Consider the following 21,897-nt stretch of genomic DNA (forward strand, 5'->3'; position numbering starts at 1 on the left):
AATCGTCAGTTTGCCTCAAAGTCCTTTGGAAAAATAGTTGGATCTTCCCAGAATGGAAAGAACTACCTTTCTGGTTGTATAACATCAGTGAAACCTTCGGCTAGCCAATGGTAAATTCTGTAATCCCTAAACATTCAGAGTGCATGGGTGTGATTGGAACTGTTCAGGCAAAAGAGTCACAGCCCAGGCTTCTGATGCAGTTTGAGACTCAATAAATATCAGTTGATGGGGGGAAACAAGCAGCAAAGAAAAAACAATTCTATTGATATGCAAAATCTCTCTCACATGCCCGTTAACTCTCCCACAATTGTCCTGCTACCGAACTACACTAGAGATAACTTACAGCAGCTACCCAGCACACCTTTGGGATGTAGGAGGAAACCAGATCACTGGGAGGTGGGTGAAGAAAAAAAAGAAACGCCCTGCACAATCACAGAGAGAATATGCAAACTCCACACAGACAGCCAAGGTCAGGATTGAACTTGGGTCAATGGAACTGTGCAGCAACAGCACTAGTTCTGTGTCAAGGTGCTCCCTTTCATGGTTTCAGTTTCCTAGTTACTTATTCTTTTGATTTTTAGATATTTCTGTCTTTTCATTTCAGTAGTGTTGCTTTATCATTAACAAGTTTCTATATTATCAAATATGTCAGATATATTATATATGCAAACAGGAAGAATATTTTTTAAATATACTGGACTTTTTTGTTTCACATGGAATAGAAACTGTCAGTAGAAGTTGTAGAGTATGAAGTTTATATTTCTATGGCCTAGGCAGACATACTTTAAGTACTTTCCAAGTCACATCTAAATGGAGAACTCTGAAGAAAATCACAAACTGTTCAATGATTTACTGTTTAAAAAATCTTTAACTACAACCACTAGCTTTGCAGAAGACAATCAATACTATCAGACATTCTCAACTGATGATTGCATATTTGCCTTTCCATTATATCTACTCCAAAAATTAGTTGTTTTGTACTTCGCTTTTAATTGCTTCTTTACAGTGTTTGGTTAGTAATTGCATTATAATGATGCAAAAAGCGCAAACTTTTTTTCAAAACTCAGTTGCTATGCCAAGTGTCATTTGCATGTGCAAATAAAATTTCTTTGGAATTCTTATAAACTTCAAAGTGTATCAGTTAAATTAATATTCATCACTTATATAACATCCAAGTAAATCACCAATCATGCTTTTTTTAAAAAATTAATTCACAGAAAAATAAACTGTCCTTGGGTGTTAACCCCATTCAACACTCGGTGCAGTCTTCCAACCTCCAGGAGGTGGTGGATGTAGAGAAGGTGGTAACTCATGGACTGCATGATATCCTGGAGGTAGCCAATATACAACAGGCACATCATCCTCTTTTTCCACTTCCAAATCACTGTAATAAAGTATGACATAGCATTGTAACATTAACATTACTATGATGTGCAACAAATACACAAGCAAACAATATAGTCAACATGATATCCCAGCGTAATAAAGAGAAGAACAGTAATGAGATATATTACTGGTTGGTCTTGGAAGTGCAACATTCACCAGCATCTAACTTAAGAAATTTTAACTTCAGAACTTCAAATCAATATTACAATTCACAGTACAATAAATCCCAAGAGAGTGAAGACAATCTTTAAATTAACATATCAGACATGTGGAACTTGTTAAGACAATTTGCCAGTTTAAGATTGGTATAATAGCATGCATTTCATTCACGGGCTCTTTCACCAGTATTTGGGACTGTTTGCACCTCAAACTGTGTTGTAACCAATGTTTCAGCAAGTCATGGAGCTTGGGAAGCAGACAGTATTTTACATTAAGACAAGGGATCAAAGTTACAAAGATGCAGTAAATCAAAGATCAGAGGCTAAAGGGAAAGGCATTAATATAAGGAGGAAAAAAAACTGACAGGAAGCCATAGTTAGTACAAAACTACAAGAATAACAGTGGATAAGACTAGAGGTTACAGAAAAGTAAGGACAAAGACTTGCAGCAATTGAGTTCAAGTTCAAGTTTATTGTCATAGACACATGTACCCAGGGTATAAATGCCACGAAAGTTAGCTTTTGGCGGCAGCAGCACAGTACATTACAAACAGCTCCCCCTTCAATACTATAATTCCAAACAAACTCATCTCCAAACTCCTATTCCTGGGACTCAACACTCCCCTCTGCAACTGGATCCTTGACTTCCTGACCAAAAGACCACAATCAGTAAGGATAGACAGCAATACCTCCGCCATGATTATCCTCAACACTGGTGCCCCACAAGGTTGCGTCCTCAGCCCCCTACTCTGCTCCCGATACACTCACGACTGCGTGTCAGATTCTGCTCTAACTCCATCTACAAGTATGCAGATGACACAGCCGTAGTGGGCTGAATCTCAAATAATGATGAGTCGGCGTACAGGGAAGAGATAGAGAGCCCAGTGGCATGGTGTCACGACAACAACCTTTCCCTCAATGTCAGCAAATCGAAAGAGCTGGTCATTGACTCCAGGAAGGGGAGCGGTGCACACGCTTCTGCTAACATCAACAGTGCTGAGGTTGAGAGGCTTGAAAGCTCCAAGTTCCTAAGAGTGAACATCACCAATAACCTGTCTTAGTCCAACCACATAGATGCCATGGCCAAGAAAGTGCACCAGCATCTCTTCTTCGTTGGGAGGCTAAAGAAATTTGGCATGTCACCTTTGACTCTCACCAATTTTTATCAATGCACCAGAGAAACCATCCTATCCGGATGCATCACTGATTGGTATAGCAGCTGCTCTGCCCAAGACTGCAAGAAATTACAGAGGGTTGTGGACACAGCTCAGCCAATCATGGAAACCAGCCTCCCCTCCATGGACTCTGTCTACACTTCTCACTGCCTGGTTTAAAGCAGCCAATATAATCAAAGACCCCACCCACCCTGGACATTCTCTCTTCTCCACCCTCCCATCGGGCAGAAGATACAAAAGCCTAAAAGCACATACCACCAGACTCAAGGACAGCTTCTATCCTACTGTTATAAGACTATTGAATGGTCCCCTAGTACAATAAGATGGACTCTTGACCTCACAATCTACTTTGTTATGGCCTTGCACCTTATTGTCTGCCTGCGCTGCACTTTCTCTGTAGCTGTAACACTTTATTCTGCATTCTCTTATTATTTTCCCTTGTACTACCTCAATGCACTGCTGTAATGAAATAATCTATATGGATGGCATGCAAAACAAAGTTTTTGACTGTACCTCTGTACATGTGACAATAATAAACAAATTTACCAATTTAAACATGACAAACACAAGGTAACATAGACTTAAATTAACATAAATTATACACAACTTACACAACAAAATAAACTAAACCTAAACATAGCGATATTAGTGCAAGTTGAGAGAAAAAATATAGTCCAAGGTAGTGTTAGGGTTTTTCTGGTCGGTTCAAGAACCTGATGGCAGTGGAAAAGTGAGACAAATCAGGTTTACTTCAAAGAGAAAGAAAAATTCCAAGGGGAGGACTGACCATCTGTGGTGAACTAGAAAAATTAAAGATAGTATCAAATTTTTTTTAAAAAAAGTATGTAATTGCACAAAAGATGGGTGACAAATCAGGAGGTATATCAGAATGAAAAAAAAGCAATGAATTCCAAAAGATCATTAAGGGAGGTAAAATTAGAGTACCAAACAGCAGTACCAAGGATTATTAGGCTGACAAGTCACCAGGCCCTGATGGACATCATCCTAGGGTGTTTAAAGTGGTTAGTGGGATAGTCATTTTTAAAATTACAAAACTCCCTAGATTCAGGCAAGATTCATTAGATTGGAAAATAGCAAATGTTGCTTCCTTATTCAAAAAGGGAAGGAAACTATGGGGCAGTTAGATTGACATCTGTCATCGGGAAAATACTAGAAGTCATTACTAAAGATGTAATGACAGGGCACTTAAAAAAATTCAAGGTGATCAGGCAAAGTCAACATGTTTTTTTTGAAAGGGGAATCATATTTCACCAATTTATCGAATTTGAAGTAGTAACATGTGGGGAACTGTTGGAAATAAGAGATAGATTTCTGCAACACTAGATAATTCTTCAGTTAAAATTTATAGAATGCAAACATTCTGCAGAACCAAGTTTAATAGGTTTGCAGACAAACACAAACATAACTAAACTGTATGCAGTTAAGTGCAGCAGTTCAACTAAACACTAGAGAAATTAGAGGTGAACAGCACTAGTTCTTAAAACTGAGAGTTCAATACAAAATTCAAATCAAAGTACTTTATTCATACAGCACCTTCATGACCTTAGGTGGCTAAAGCACTTCAAAGCTAATTAAGTGCTTTTAAACCTAATCACCACTGTCTTGTTGGAAATGTGATAGCTATAACATACATAAAACTGTTGCTGTGGGACTATGCTAAGTGACTGGATACGATATGTACAAGACCTTATAAGCAAAAACCAGGGCAATGAAATGTCGACAGAGAAGTGATTCATTGAAATGGAGACCAATGAGTGTATCAACACGGCCATAATGGATAACTAATATCAAACAAGTTAAATTCACAGGCACTAGTAAAGCTGGTTTATTAAACTAAAGCAGCTTCATGTGGACGTAGAAAATCAGGATGAGATCTAAACAAATTACTTTAGATACAGCTATCAATGTAAAGCTGAATTTATTTAACAGAAGATTATTTGAGCTGCGTAGATTCATTGAGGTTCATCATTCTTATTTGAGGCTTGCATCATTTTGGAAAGTTATATTCTTGTTTCCCTAGGTTTTCAAATGGGTGGGGGAGGAGGACAGTAAAGAAAGAAAAAGTAGGTGGAGTTGCATAAGTTGAACGAAGTCCTTAATATTGACCATACCACGAGAATGCCTCAGCACGATACCCTAAAAGCTTTTGGCAAAGGAATTTGAGGGATAACTTTATACATTGATTAAGAAATCCTGGGTCAAACTGTTAATAGATATGCTGTGAATCAGAACTAACACTCATTCTTAAATTTGAGAATCCTAATCAATGAGGGGGTTTTGTTTGTCCTCTCACCCACCCAACTAAAAACAATGAAATTAGAATTGTTGAATAAATAGAAATTTTGCATAACTAGTTTGAATTTCAATTGGGTCTTTTAGTCTAAACTGTTAAATTTTCAGTTCTGCACAAGAAATCAATGCTATTGATTAGATAACAGAAATAATTAAACCCCTATGATGTCTCTCATCCAGGTTTTCAATTAAAAGTAATTACACTAATTTCACATGGTCAAAACAGTAGCATTAACCAGTGTCAGAGTAGATGGGAATCTTATTTGTATAGCATGAGACAATTAAGTTATTGGTAAACAGATGGAGTTAGTTACTTTGAAATTGGATTTCACCCTTTTTCACACATTAAATGGGAGCCATGAATAGTGCTAATACCTCAGTTTCCCCAAATAAGATTGCAAAATTTTCCAGAAACACCTTAATATTTTATATCAGCATTTTGTGCTAAAACAAGACCTGTGCAATTCCTAAAGTGACTGCAAGCAATTTTGCACACCTTCAGACATTTAGCAGTCTATCGCTCTCACATGTGTCTTGTTCTTTAAAGGCACACTCCCCATCTGCCAGTGGATCAGAGGCTACATGGGAGAGGAAGGGAGCATTTAAATTCAGTTAACAGGGCATTGAGCTTCTAATAATTGCTAAAGAGGCTAGAAAGAATATGCTGTGCTCTGAGGGGCTATAGACTACTGTGAGTTTCCCAAACAATGGAGCAATTTCAGAAGAAATTTTATGATTTGATTAGATATATCAAGCTTTATAGCAAGACAGTGTTTCAGTTTAAGGACCCTTCACCATCCCGATTTTCAGTTTTTATTTCCATCTTTTATTCTCCATTTCTGTGCAGTCGTTGGTGATCCTTCACTGCTGCTGCAGTTGATCACTTAGCCTCTACTACATCCACTTCAATGCCTTTCTATAGATCAAGTACATTATATTACAAATGCTTTAATACCTCTTGAACCCCAATGACCAGAATCCATCCATAATTATTTTTTTCCAGACCTCAAGAAGTGTTAAGTGCAAGCTCGAAAGAACCAAAACCAGCACTCCACAAACTACATAATAGATCTCAGGCCAGATTTTGAACGTGGTCCCCCTCTCAGATAACTGATCAGCAGAGGCTTCCCAAGATCCTCTACTATTCTGAAATAGCAAAGCACTGGATTCCATAGCAGTGCCCAGCAATTAAGATTATTTCAATGGACCAAGTACACAGTTACGTATCACAAGATAGCAGCTCTTCTACAATGCTCTGCATGTTATTCCTCTAACACAACTCCCAAATCTAAAGATCTTTAAAATAAAAAGTATGGTGTTTACACATTTATTTTGGATATTATACAGTGATAATGGTACAACATCATTAACCTTAGTGAAGGATATTACAACTACACATATCTTAAAGGCTGTGTTTGGGCCAGCTTCCCCAGACTTCATCCAAAAAGACCATGTAAAAGTCTACAAAATAGATGTCCCTACACCAGAGTGTAAAATGATATTTCAAGTAGCATGAAATATTTAAGTTTAATGTTTTCCAATTGGAATTATATTATTCAAGTATTTTTAGAAAATATTAACTTGCTATCTGTGAAATTTAAAATAGATAGGACAATTTAACCACTCTTTATTTTGGCATATTAATTCACAAGGTCATTGAATGGCGAGCCACAGATTTGCTTTCACAATACCCCATACGGGAAGCTATTCAATTTCATTGGTCAGGAAATAAAAGTGAAAACAATTGCAATAAAATATTTCAGAAAACACTTCAGAATTCAAACCTGGCAGCATGTCAAACCGGTCCCGAGATTAGATGTCAAAAAAATAACTGACAGAGCCCCAAAACAATTTTTTGCTCTCTACTCTTGGCAGGAGATATCTATAACTTTGAATATACTGCAAATGAACAAAGCTACAAATGGTTTAAAAACAACAATTTAAAAAGAAACACTTCTTACACCATGCAACACACGCAAAATGCTGGAGGAACTGAGTTCCTCCAGCATTTTGTGTGTGTTGCTCCAGATTCCAGCATCTGCAGAATCTCTTGTGACCTCTTTCACCATGTAGGGATAGAAGTTACAAGTACAGTATATGCCACCCATCTGGCTTAATAGAAACCCAAGAATCCAAGGGATTCAAGTAGAGTTGAAGCAATGGAACTAATACTGAAGTGTACCCAAAAACAGGTTCCCACAGTTAAAAATTCTAGGTGTTTGCACAAGTTTCAGCCAAAGTGAATTATGATTCAAAATTTAAAAATAATCCTTGCTCAGCTGGAATCATTTTATGCCATTTAAACCAGAAGATTTTGGGTTTCATTCCCATCCTAGGTTTTGAATTCTACCCAAGTAATCACTGCTAAACAGTGCTATCATAAATCCCAACAATTGTCCATGAAATAAAGATCATGTTGCATGTGTTTTGATGAAAGACCTCATTGCATTATTCAAGGAGACAAGGCTTTCTCTCATTCCCAGGCCAATATTGCAAATCAAAATTTAGAAGCTTCATTATTAATTAATTTTCTCTGCTGTTTATGCAACATTGCAGATGGTCTATTGTTGCCCTGTTTTTCTACCCGTCACTACATTTCAAAGAAAATGTGAAGCACAACATTAAATATTGATTTGCATTTTATAATATAAATCAATATGCTACTATAACATATACCATGTGCATTACAATATCATTTTAACTTGCATAGATGCACATTAAAATTATGATAAAAAGCACGTTAAAAAGTCTTCCACCTCATTTGAAATGTACACAAGAGAATAAGTCAATATTCTGAAAAGTCAATTAAAAAAAAGTCAATAAAAATTCTGAAAAGTCAATAAAAATTCAAGACTTGAATGCATCAAACTGAAATACTGTATTCCCCTTGACTAAAAATAACCTACACTGAATGTAGTCATCATGGTTATGGAAAGCATATAGAACAGCATGCATCATATCTGATCCGAGTGCCCATGGCTGCTGACACACAAATTGGAAAAACATCTCATTCTTCAGAGCTATCAGTTCTCATTACCAAGTGCATCAATTCCATGTACACACAAATGCTTATAATGACAAAATCTGATACAGTTTTCCTAGAAACTTGCAAAATTCCATCTTATTCAATATTGGAAGTGTAACACTATCATTTATTATCACTGTTCTTTACCATCCATGTATATTTTACTATTGAAACATAGAAAACCTACAGCACAATTCAGGCCCTTCGGCCCACAAAGCTGTGCCGAACATGTCCCTACCTTAGAAATTACTAGGCTTACCCATAGCCCTCTATTTTTCTAAGCTCCATGTACCTGTCCAAAAGTCTCTTAAAAGACCCTATCATATCCGCCTCCACCACCGTTGCCAGCAGCCCATTCCATGCACTCAACACTCACTGAGTAAAAAAACTTACCCCTGACATCTCCTCTATACCTACTCCCCAGCACCTTACACTTGTGTCCTCTTGTGGCAACCATTTCAGCCCTGGGAAAAAGCCTCTGGCTATCCACACGATCAATGCTTCTCATCATCTTATACACCTCTATCAGGTCACCCCTCATCCTCCATCGCTCCAAGGAGAAAAGGCCCAGTTCATTCAACCTGTTCTCATAAGGCATGCTCCCCAATCCAAGCAACATCCTTGTAAATCTCCTCTGCACCCTTTCTATGGCTTCCACATCCTTCCTGTAGTGAGGCGACCAGAACTGAGCACAGTACTCCAAGTGGGGTCTGACCACGGTCCTATATAGCTGCAACATTACCTCTTGGCTCCTAAATTCAATTCCACGATTGATGAGGGACAATACACCGTATGCCTTCTTAACCACAGTCAACCTGTGCAGCTGCTTTGAGCGTCCTATGGACTCGGACCCCAAGATCCCTCCGATCCTCCACACTGCCAAGAGTCTTACCATTAATACTATATTCTGTCATCATACTTGACCTACCAAAATGAACCACTTCACACTTACCTGGGTTGAATTCCATCTGCCACTTCTCAGCCCAGTTTTGCATCCTATCTATGTCCCTCTGTAACCTCTGACAGCCCTACACACTATCCACAACCTTTGTGTCATCAGCAAACTTACTAACCCATCCCTCCACTTCCTCATCCAGGTTGTTAATAAAAATCACAAAGAGTAAGGGTCCCAGAACAGATCCCTGAGGTACACCACTGGTCACCGACCTCCATGCAGAATATGACCCGTCAACAACCACTCTTTGCCTTCTGTGGGCCAGCCAGTTCTGGATCCACAAAGCAATGTCCCCTTGGATCCCATGCCTCCTTACTTTCTCAATAAGCCTTGCATGGGGTACCTTATCAAATGCCTCGTGAAATCCATATACACTACACCCACTGCTCTTCCTTCATCAATGTGTTTAGTCACATCCTCAAAAAATTCAATCAGGCTCGTAAGGCAGGACCTGCCCTTGACAAAGCCAATGCTGACTATTCCTAATGTTCATAAATCCTGCCTCTCAGGATCTTCTCCAACAACTTACCAACCACCGAAGTAAAACTCACTGGTCTATAATTTCCTGGGCTATCTCTACTCCCTTTCTTGAATAAGGGAACAACATCCGCAACCCTCCAATCCTCCGGAACCTCTCCTGTCCCCATTGATGATGCAAAGATCATCGCCAGAGGCTCCGCCATCTCCTCCCTCACCTCCCACAGTAGCCTGGGGTATATTTCATCCGGTCCCAGCAACTTATCCAACTTGATGCTTTCCAAAAGCTCTAGCACATCCTCTTTCTTAATATCTACAAGCATCCACATGCTTGAACTTGAACAAATGCCAACATGTCAGATTTACATTTATAAAGGAAAACCTTGCGTATTTTTTTTTAAAAAACAAATCCTTAGCACATAATAAAATATTAAAATATAGATAACCCATGAAGTCACTCATGATCAGTTGAAGGAAGGAATATTTTCACATGCACTGGATGTTACAGTATTCTATTTGTCAAGTCAACATTGTATTGCAAGTTCATCTTTTCCCTACATCAAAAGAGAAACTGCTGCAAAAAGACACATCCCAGAATTATTCTGTTAGCTGCTGCTGTTGACAGGAATTTGTACAAAGTTACTGATAAAAAGCAACAATTCCCTTCAGAATAAGCCTGCAGAAAATGTCTAGTGCTTTTGCCCCTATATGCATTTTAAAATTAACATTCATTGGTTAACTCCCCATATATTCAGTTGCAATTTGCTCCTGCTTTATGAATATAATAAGTGAGGCAATTAAGTGTAATTCTGTCACAAACCTCACAAAATATTACAGCTCAGATGCGTTACATGCAAATTACCTTGTGTGTGAATTGTTTTCTTTTCTTTTGGCTCTCTTTGCCAACCATTCATCAATGCTAGGAGCTGGCCTGTCATCTTGTTCAACTTTATTTTCATCTGCAATAAACGAATTTCAAATGATGTTAATAATATAAATAACTAAATATTAGCAACTGAATAATAACTGCAAGAAACTTGAAACTTTCCTCACTCCATACTTTTTTTTTACAGTTGCCTGTTACCATGTTCTCAAAGGACAAGCAGTTAAATTTTGTGTTTTCACTCATTTGCATGCAGAGTTTATTTTTAATTTATTATATTTTAACTTTGCACAGCGCTGATAAAGATCCTTTCTGACTCTTCTGCTATTTTCTCCTGGATCAACCCTTGACATTCTTTGTTGCCTCACTACTCCTATCCAAGCAAATCTGTGAACACTGCCTCTGCAATATGCAGATTTCTAAATCAATGGCAAGAATTCTTTGTCTAGATTAGTTTCTCCAGTTGACTGTGCATTTAATACACCCAACAGCTGAATCAACAGGGCGCATGTTAAACTGCAATCAGCTGAAGGAAATGTGGTATACACTGAAGAAATTCAACCTCAGCAAGGAATGAAAAGCAGTCACAAGAATGATCAAAAGACGGAGTGGCAAAGAGAGTGTGAAAAAAATCATTTTCCAGGCTTAAAAAGAAAACTGAAAGACCTACTGCAGGAACACAAAAAAAAATCAATCATCCAAATTAAATTACTGGTTGAACAAGCAGCACAGGTTCAAACAAGCAACAAAGCAAATTCAGAACCGAAAAAGCAGCACTGTACAAGTTTTCTTTGGTAGGGCAAGGTGGAACCTATTTATAGGTTCTTTCTGTTATAAATCTTACAGCTTATTGCTTAAAATGTGGTCCAACCAGATCATTCTTCAGTTTAAACATCATTTCCTTCAGCTTGGATCATATTTAAGTTTGCTTTGTTGATTGCTGTTCTGCTGTATTTGAGCATGTCAAGTGCACAGTCTGCAAGAGATTCTGGGTCTAAAAAGAAACCCATTAAAATAGGAAATAAAAAGAGAAAATGCTAAGTATTTGTGTGGATTGGCGAGTTAATGACCATTCACCTGAACTTCCATATTAAAAAAAAAGCACTTGGCACTTAAGCTCCTAAGTGAGACCACAGATGCAGTCTATACTCAATGCAACTGAGTAAGCCAATACTATGAAGGCTTTAACAACAAACAACTGTTTAATTTACAGCCTCCGGAATGTTTAAGGACATGGGAAGAAGCTCTGAAGAAAGGAGAATGTTAAACTGTTATAAAATTGGTCTGACCATAAGACAGAAGAGCAGAATTAGACCATTCAGCCCACTGAGTCTGTCCAAAGAGTGGTGAATATGTACAGTGGACTATACCATGAGGTGACCAAATCTGATAAGATCAGGTTTGATATTTCAAGTATAGTTGTACAGGTACTTGAGGAAGAGTTATTTGGTAAGATCGTGGAAGACCAGCCAAAATGCTCTTCAATCTTTAACATTAAAGATCCAGATTTAAAATTTCATTCAAAAAACAGTACTTAGAGAAAGTCCTGCAGTCAAAGAGAGATGTTACCTTTTGATAAGCATTAAATAGACTTCTATCCACTCCCAAGCAGGTGCAAAAATCCATCCAGTATACTCAGAATAGTCTCCCAATGGACTAGTCACCATATTTCCTTCAAAAGAATATCTGGCCATTTATCAAGTTGTTATGCTAAAACCTCTTATGCACGAATTGACTTTTCTATCCACCTGTATGACACACTCAAATGGTCCAAAAGGTTTGTAATTTCAAAGGATTTGTAAGTGCCTACACAAATGCAACCCTTTCAAAAAAAGGCAATCTTTTTCCAAACTCTTTAAAAACCTATTTAGATCCATCTGTCCTGCTCTTGTCCTGTACATTCATATGCTGAAATGAAGGAATGGTTTATACAAACCATGCATTTACTTGGTGATGATGATGGGGTTGGCAGTGGAAAAGAACCAACAGCTCCATCTGCTGTTAGAGTTGGTTGCTTTTGACTCACTGCAGTCATAGAAAAATATCTACATGTTGCTGGGAGTCGAATCTCCCAGCCTTCAAATCGAGTGAGAATACACATAGACTTGTGTGAGGCCAGAAGGGTTGGGAGGAAAGGGGGCAGAAAGCCTTTGATAACAGAAGTTCAATTTCCAAAGTTGATAATATTTCATTAAGACTGTTGTAAAGAGAGGGCATCAATATGAAAGACATGTTCCCTCCATAGATGCTGTCAGCATTTTCTATTTTAAATTTTGAATCTGAATTTTTTTTGTCTGCCATTTGCCTCCACTACTTGCTAGACTGTTTTGCAACAGTATGATCAGCCCCTAATAAAATGAATGCATCATCAGCTGAAACACTATTATTAGGACTACAGAGGCGTACTAAAATTCTTAGAAATTCCTTATTGTACTGGTTCTTCACTGAACTGGAATGCCAGTGACAATAAGAATGCTTTCTCACAACCTTGCCAAACCTTAATTATCGCCTTTGGCATCTTAAACCCCAAAAATTATGGATATTTAGCTTGACCTACATTTGTAGAGTTTGATGTTTCATGTTTTAATTTTACATTAGGATGAATTTTGCACAAATGCAGAAGTTTATATTTTAACAGTTATAACAATGCCTCCTAGGAATGGTAGCTGGTTTTGAAATTATAAATGGCTTCTGATATTGCTACAGACGTGTTTAGACTGTTCAAGGTTGCAGGATGTGCCAAAATGTTCCAATTTTTCCATGATGTGTGTCTGTAATTGGTTGCTTATTATTTGATTTTCTTTTCATTTGTCAGAATAAAGTTATTCTGCTGAAACTAGCCCATGTTCTTTAAGACCAAATTGAAACAAAATTGCCATTTTACTTATGGATGATTAATGTATAATCAAATGAGGCTAGCATTGGTTTACTGCTAGAATTGATTCTAGTTTTCCAATTATATACAGTCCTTGAAAAATGACCCATTTCCCCCAACACCCCCATATACAACTTGCTTAATATTATAATAATATTACTGGTGACCAAATGTTGGTGAATAATTCTATTCCATACCAGTCGAATCAAAAATATTGGAATTGCTTCTCAAATGCAAATTAAATCTAGTCCCAAGACAAAAAAGCCAACCAAATCTTCAGATACACAGTGCAAATCAGCTGATGTAGGGGAGATTTCACAACCAGCTGTGTCACCAATTTGCTTTTAGCTCCACAATACCATTGCGAGTGTTCAATGGAATATTCAAGCGTAGCTGAAATCAGCCTAGTTGGTTCGGAAATTTTTAAGAATATAATCGACGGCAGTACTCTAGTGCACAGTGCATCCGCAGGTAACTGAACCGTTTGTAGCCTTTTTTTGCACGTCAGTCCTTATAATAAGATGTGACAGCTCAGGCTACCACGGTGGACATCACTTCTGCCAAATCAGGTCCACATCCATCATCCAGGTCCCCTGAAGGATGAAATCCCCTCCAATTCAAGGTCACAGAGGCCAAATGAAGCACAGTTGAGATGCACTAACAGGAGAAACAAGGAATTAATCTGGGATCTATGTGGCACAGCTGTTCAGTGAATTAACTCTGAATCCTGGGGAAACCAGTGTTCATATTCAGTAATCCTATTACAATGTATCTCAATTACATACTGAAGAGATGTGATAGTCCCAAACACTCAGTATTGTTCCATGTCTTATTTTATAGTTACATAAAAGAAAAACACTAGATTTCAAACTTTGTGACATCTTAGAGTGCAGTAGATTGTAAATGGAGACCTAGAAAATCACAAAATATAACACCAAAGAAATATTACAAACACAAAGCCTCAAGTCCTGTCCTTTAGACCCAAAGAAAAGAAAAATTGAGGTTTGCAAAGTGTTTCATCAGAGTTTCAGCTGTCAAACATTATCAGAATGTTCATCTTTCATTACCTCTGGGTCACTTGCACTTACCTTCCACCTTTTGTCTCAACTTCTGAATATCTTCATCCGTCATATGGGAAAATTTGCAATTAGCACCAAAATCACACTGTCCTGCAGAGGAAAAAAAACAAACTATTGTAATCAATACAATTATAGAGGAGAAATTGATAAAATAAAAAAACATCAAACACTGGAATGACAAGGTACAGTGGGATCCTGATGTACAGGATCAGACAGAATTCTTAATCTGAGCTACACTGGTAAGTCTCACGTAAATAAATCTGATCTGATTTGATATTTTACTCAAGGTATCATGAATCTCTGACTCACTGCCAAAAAGGCATACAGTTGGAAATATGCTAGCAGTATGTTTCCCACTCAATGCCAAAGTCATACTGACAAATGACAAAATATAAAAACACTGGGTTGAAACAGATCTAAAACCAAATTTTACAGCTCATCAATCATGTCATTGATATCTTGTCAACAACGAAATAATAAATCTAATTTTTTCCCACAATTTTAACTCTTATCCCTAGAATATGGTAAGATATCAACATGTGATTTTGCAGTGTTAGTTTTCACACAATATTCTTAGGCTAAGACTGGACAATTGACCACCTTCCCACATCTCTGCTATTACATGTCAGTGATCAGCCTATTCTAATATTTTTTACTTAATTCACAGGGAAGTATTTGGTCTGACTGCAATGCCTCTACATATCAGAATTAAAGTGCATCATCTCCTTCTACTCATCCACTCCCCAAAAAGAATAAGCCTGTGGTACAAATGTCTCTCAAGTACACACACAAAAAGTTAGCTTACAGACCAGCAAGAATCAAAGCACAGCTTTTATAAAAGTAGCAACATAAATCGTGTTTAATTTCTAATTTCTCAGTTCTGACGAGAAGACATCAATCTGAAATGTCAATAATTTTTACCCCTTTCTCCACAGATGCTGCCTTACCTGAGTATTTCCAGTTATCTGTACTTTTTTTTGCTTCAAAGCATTTAGGCATCTAACTACATTTTCATCTTATTACCAGGTAAAAAAAAACAACTTTAATCACCATTGTCGGTGTCTGTAATGAATAGCCAATCTACTGTACTACTTCTACATTCCAGGTGACAACCTGACACTACCTCTGTGTCAAAATAAAATTCCAAGAAAACATTAAGGTAGAACTCCAATGCATTTTTCTGAATTAAATTAATCAAAAATTTTGTTGTGTATATTACCTTTCTGATAAGACACAAATCTCAGTGCCTTCAGGACAATATAAAAATTGTATTCAAACAATGGGCTTTGGAATTATTTTAACTCCATAATGTCAAATTTCTCCCACTTACTAACAGAGCTGTCTCTCCTTCCACAACCTTCCTTGTGCTCTAACTACCATCCCTCAAATCACAGGAATTTTAAGAGATTTTTCTGCAAATCTTCTCTATAATGTTCATCCAAGGAGCAGCTGAGCTACAGAACCGCATTCCAACTCAAAGACTTGGCTAATTTGAAGATCCCAGCCAAGACACTATTTTACTTTGCAAAGACTTCTGTTGGAGAATGACTTGTCAATATCGGGCAAAGGTCTCCAACAAATCTCTCTTTAAACATATATTAATCTGTGCACAGTTAGCATCTCTAATCGCCCTTGAGAAGGTGGCAAACCAACTCCTTGAACCACTGGGTCATTCTTAGCAAAGTTACTCCCAAAGTTCTGTAGTGTTAGTATATTCAGGATTTAGATCCAGAAATTATGAAGAAATAACGATCAAGTCAGGATGATGTAAACCTTGGAGAACCTCAAGGTAGTTGTGTTGTCATGCATTTGCTGTCCTAGGACTTCTTGACAGTGAAGGTCTTAAGTTTGGAATATAGTACTGCAGTACATACAAATGCATTGCAGTGACTCACCAGCCTTGCTGAATAAATACAACGCATGTTGCACATGTGATGCAGTGCACTGTTAGTGGATTGAGAAAACATTTACGGTTGTCAATAGCAAGCCAATCAAGTAAACTTGTTTGTCATGAATGGTTTTGAGCTTCTTGCTGCACTCATTCAGACAAATGGAGAGTATTTCACTGCACTCCTGATTTTAGCCTTTCCACTAACTACAAAGCATTGAGGAGTCAATCACCACGAGATGCCCAGTGTCTCAACCAAATAATGAATGCCAACCATCAAAAATGTGCACTTAACTGCTAAAGACACGCATAGGAGTCAATGTTGTTCTTGGTTGATGTGAACACAAATTGAAAACAGGAACTTTAATAAGTACAATGGGAAATTTAGATGTGCAATTATTCAGAGATGATGGGAGGGTGTGTTTATTACAGTATTCTATTCAATTCTTGTTCAATAGTTAGAATTTTGAACTCACTATCATATGGAGTACATGAGGGAAACAGCATACACTTAAGAGAAAACTAGATAAACAAGTGAATGAGAAAGAAATAGAAAAATGTTGTAGCCGTAGTATTTATGCAGATCATCAGCTAAGTTTCTATTCAATAATGACCCCTGCGATGGTGGTGGGGCATGAAATCAGTGATAGTAGTACCACTGAATGCCAAGGGTAGGTGGATTGATTCTCTCTTAGTGGAGATTGGCATTGCCTGTCACTTGTAGTATATATGTAACTTATCCACTTATCAGTCCTTGTCCATATATTGTCCAGGTTTAACCACTTGCAAGCTTGGGCTGCTTCACTGACAGGTTATTTGACTGCAAGATAATTTTGATTTGAAGTTCACAAAAATATCAATAACGGACAGATGGTATGGCACTTCTCATTGTACTCCAGCAGCAAACAAAAGAAAATTGTTCTAATTTTCCAATTCAGATGGGCTTTATAGCATGTACCACCACAGGCACATTGGACTGCATGGCTATCTTCTGTGTCATTAAATTTGTCTTAAATCAATTTTCTTATCTTTAATATTAAGAGGGCTTGCATAAATGATTGCCAATATAATTCCACTTGTACTTTAGACCCACACCCAGTGGAAAAAAAGGAGAGATTAATTTTCAATAGCACATCTTAGCTTCAAATGCAAGCCCAAGTGATAGAAGTGTCCATTTATCACATTACCATATTCAGTTGTTACACTCAGTTTTGATATTTCTGGACTTACCTGATTGTAGAAACTTTCTGCAAGGCTTTTTGGCAAGTTCTTCTGCCAAGATTGTGGCACTATCTAAAAATCAAAAAATCAGCAAAGATAGTATTTTAAGCAGTAACTTTTAATCAGAGCTTCTCCAAAAAGAAAGCACCACAGACAAAAATATCCTAGTTTGCTAAGTTATCATTTATGTGATATTTAGGCCTCTACAATTGGCCAAAGCATCCTAGACAAAGAACAAAGAAAAAATAAACAAAGATCAGTGTTTCCAATTATTATTATTCAATCATGTACACTAAATATGCATCAGTAAAAGCAAAATTAAGCATAGCTCTTACACCCATCATTATCATAATTAAACAATAAAACAGGCTATGCAATACTTCTTGTAAGTATTGCTTTTTTTTAATTAAACTTCATTCCTCCACAAAGGCGCAACATAATTCAAATCTACAAGCCATAATTTTCCCAAGCAACTCATTTGCATGATTAATACCAATCCACCAAATATGATCACTTTTCATCTGTGGAGAACATACATAGAACTCCATGTTGTTCATGATTAATGTAAATAAACTGAAAAGGGGAACTTAATTAATAAATTTTATAGGAAATCTAGAAGGTTCTTTATCCAGAGATGATAGGAGAGTGTGCTTACACTATCAAGTTCTTGTTCAGCAGTTAGAATCTGGAACTTACTACCATATGAAGTAGTTAAGGCAACCACTACTGATGCATTTAAAAATTAGATAGACAGTTGAATGAGAGGTAGAATGGTATGTTGGTGGGAGGAGGCTTCAGTGGATCATGAAAATGGACCATTTGGCTTGAAAGGATTATATCTGTCCTGTAAGATTTATGTAATTCTGAAGAAAGTAGTGTGCCAAATGAAGGGAGAAGAAGGCATTAGAATGTAATTAGTTACTTGACATACAAGATTAATTTGTTATATTAAGAGTGTACTGAGACAAACTTACCATGACTCAAGCTGTAACTATGGGATCAGTTGTATTAAATGCAAAAATAAACTTGAGGTACATCAAAATGCTTTTTCCAATGTGCTAATTTTAGAAACTTCTGAAGCAATGGTAGCATGGAATTTATTTTTAGTGGCTGTTGAAGACATTAGTCCTCTCTTCCCTATTCCTCTGCCTCAAGAAATTTTGAAGGACATCTTTAGTGTTGTGATTCTTTTCCTTGCCTTTTCATTTCTACAAAATTCACAACACGTTTGCAAACTAAATAGAAAGCATGCAATTTAGGAAGTTTACTTATCCTCTTGTTCCCTTCTATCTACAGCAGGTGGCAGTAAAGACAAAGAAAAGCAGGTCATTCATGAAAAAGGTCACTGCTGCCACATGTCTGCCTTACACACTTCCACTGAGAGTAAAGTAAGTTGCAAGATCTTTTAAAAAAAGATGCATTTGCAAATACTTTAGATATTATCCAAGAGTTATAAAAATATAGTTAACATTGCTACAGTCATTGTCCATGAAAAGAGAAAGTAAATCAGCTGCATAGAAACAATCTGATATGTATACAACTGCATGATGAACATACTGGGAATTAGTAATATGTTCAAGACCTTGAACACTGAAGTATTGAATGCCTGCAGTTAATAACAACCCAAAGCATCAATGGACACAGGAATCAAATAAGGCATTAAACAAACTTTTTTTTAATCAAAAGCATACACTCAGAATGTAATAACATAATGTACCCATATTTATTCTATGCAATTGAAGCTATAAAACAACTTGTATTTATGTACTGTCCAAAAACTCGAGGAACATCTTCTAAACTGTACTATAGCCTTCCAGATACAACTTAATAAGTTCAGAGTCTGAAATAACAATCAGAAATTCTGATTCAGCATCTGCAGCATTTTTCTTTTGGAACAAAACAACCCTGCTTCTCTTTTCACTTTACACTATCATCCCTTTTATTATATAACCTCTCCAACAATCTACTTTCCTAGAACTTTCATTTCATAAGAGGGAACAAGAAAGAACACTCCTTCTCTAATGATTCCTAGCTCTGAGGAAAAGTTACCAACCTGGCAATATTACTCTTACTTGTCTCCACAGTTAGTGCTTAACCTGGTGAGTAGTTTTAGCTTTAGTACTTATCTAATTGTGTTAATATTGTAAACCTTCTAAGGCAATTCATAATAACAAAGCTTTACACCAAATTTGGACAGCTGCAGGAAGGTTTTATGGAGCTGGTTAAGATTGGGGGAAAAGGGAAGAGCAAGAGAGAGAGAGAGAGAGAGCACGACCAAGAGAGCACGCAAGCTAGAGAAGATTTCCAGTGATTAAGGCTCAGGCATTTTAAAGGCACAGCTACTAAGAGTAAAACTACTGAAGTGCCAAAAACTTAGGATGATTATAGGGCTGGGGAGGTCACAGATAGATTTGATTATGGAGGGATTTCAATGTAAGGATGAAAATTTTACAATTGAGGTACTGTATGCCAGCAATGTCAGGAACGTTCCTCAGCAACAAAGAAACAACATGGGGTTCCTTGGGACTTTGCCCTAGTTTCGCTGAGGCTACTATAAGCAGCCCTGGATAACATGATTGTAAGCTCTAGTACTCCTTTGCACACAACTCTTAATCAATACCTTCCTCATGTATACTGTATTTTTCTTCCACTGTATTCCAAGCCTCAAATGTGTATGTATTGTACAATTTCGAGTAGGGCATATATGCAACATCATCCTCCAGGTAAGTGTTGTATACCTGTAGCTAGGAATAATCTGCTAGGTAGATTATTTTCTGACTGGAGAAAAGTATGCAATAGGCTTTCTTTGATGCTGGTATTTGAATTATTAGTTTTTGTACATATGTGACCTGGACTCAGGTAGCAGAAGTAAAGTTTCAAAATTTGTAACTGGTACAAACACAATAATGTGGTATTTAGGAGAGTAGAAAGGATACAGGCAAGTGAAAAGGGCAAACATGTTGGATATTAAATTTAATGTTTCACTTGCAATGTGTAGAAGTTGAAATATTGAAAGAGTTGAAAGATTCCAATCTTTATTTTAAAGGTCACCCTGCCAATGGCATCAAAGATTATTCCCAGGCAAATATCTAACCAAGGGTGGCTCATTTCCTCATCAAACTCCTGGCATTTGCAGGCTGGTCTTTCATCCAGGTCCTAATCAGGCAGAAGGCAGCTGATTGAGATGACACAGAATCGGGTATGACTAGTGCCAAAAAGCAAATCTTTATCTCATGCTCTGTATAATATTCTAGGATTTTTTTTTAAAGTGTGCATGTTCCTTTATGGTTTAAACATTCATGGCAACTCCTTAAGGTGTTCACCTGCTTAGCCAACTCAATAATACCTCACCTACTGGACATCAGGGATCCCATCTAAATAGAAGTCCAAATTCAGCAAAGAAATTCTTGTCTTTTTTTTGTTAAGAACAGTGGAAAACACAGGAACTTCAGTGTTGACCACAGGTTGCCACCTGGTGTGATATTCTCAGATTGATGAATAGATTGCCACACAAATGGCAACAGCTGCTACCATTCAACAGATTTATCATATTTTTCTTACAACAACATAGAGGAGATTATGCCTACCAAGTGTCTGCTAGTTCTGAGATCATTCCCATCAGCACCTTTCCCCCACTTATATTCCTGTAACCTCTTCACTCTCAAATGCCAATCTACTCCACCACGATTCTCCTGCCATCCCCCTATATAAAGGGTAATTTACAGTGGCCAATTAATCTACGACCCAATATTGGTGGACCGTGATGATAAAACTCTCAGCAATGGTGCAGAAATTTTAATTCAGTTTCTATTTTCCCCATTTCCCTCTCCCAAGCTTCCAGCAGATGTATTTACCAAACATACACTTGTCTATGTCTGCCAAACCTCTCCACGGTGATTGGCACTGCAGGGTTCCTCCAACTCTCACTACTCCAGGGCCCAGCCCCTCATGGAAGAGTCAAGTTGGGACACAGCACACAAGACGCTGGAGGAACTCAGCGGGTCAGGCAGTCGAGACCCTTCCCTGGGCAGTGCCTGCGCCCCATCACGTTACGATCCCCTGGCCCTCAGTGAACCGGAGCAGCCGGTTCCAGCCAACTAATCGCCTTTTACCTCGAAATGAATCGAACCAAAATTTCTTTGCCCTCTGATGCTGAACTCCCTGCAAATGTTTCTTTCTGTTGTGAAGGTTATCTTGAAAGGACCTGCCGCAATAATCGCAGAAGTAAGTCTTGCCCATGGTGAACGGCAGGCGGGCGGGAACCTGAGGGACCGGCCGGGACAGCCCAGCCGCCGCGGCGCCTCACTCCCCTGTATTAAACCGCAGAAACATAGTTCCAACGTAAATCCACGGGTTTGATGCCGCAGTTACTGCCGTTTGTGATGAAATGTGGCTTAATGTCTTTTTATTTTGTTTATAATAAGACGTGATTGTGCGGCGGGGGCAGCTGTGGGTTTTGTCT

At 37.7% G+C, this 21,897-nt stretch overlaps 1 protein-coding gene across 1 annotated transcript; it reads right to left on the reverse strand.

Annotated features, from left to right (window-relative positions):
* Positions 1–738: 738 nt before the first annotated feature.
* On the reverse strand, positions 739–21,716 carry zmat5 (zinc finger, matrin-type 5). Its single transcript, XM_052032120.1, has 5 exons — positions 21,548–21,716; positions 17,445–17,507; positions 14,336–14,416; positions 10,352–10,448; positions 739–1,384 (listed from the first exon to the last, which is right to left on the reverse strand). Exons 1-5 carry the CDS (start codon positions 21,672–21,674, stop codon positions 1,240–1,242), a joined length of 513 nt encoding a protein of 170 aa, XP_051888080.1. The 5' UTR covers positions 21,675–21,716; the 3' UTR covers positions 739–1,239.
* Between the last annotated feature and the right edge of the window lie 181 nt (positions 21,717–21,897).

Source organism: Pristis pectinata, chromosome 17 (genome assembly GCF_009764475.1).
Source record: "Pristis pectinata isolate sPriPec2 chromosome 17, sPriPec2.1.pri, whole genome shotgun sequence".
NCBI classification, from domain to species: domain Eukaryota; kingdom Metazoa; phylum Chordata; class Chondrichthyes; order Rhinopristiformes; family Pristidae; genus Pristis; species Pristis pectinata.

What these genes read in the sequence shown, in the direction of transcription:
- zmat5 (XM_052032120.1), bottom strand. Translation starts at nt 21,674, where the DNA reads ATGGGCAAGACTTACTTCTGCGATTATTGCGGCAGGTCCTTTCAAGAT. An exon ending in CAGAAAGTTTCTACAATCAG is followed by an intron (nt 14,417 to 17,444) that starts GTAAGTCCAGAA and finishes TTTCCTCTGCAG; the next exon opens with GACAGTGTGATTTTGGTGCT. An exon ending in GAAAACAATTCACACACAAG is followed by an intron (nt 1,385 to 10,351) that starts GTAATTTGCATG and finishes ACTTTATTACAG; the next exon opens with TGATTTGGAAGTGGAAAAAG.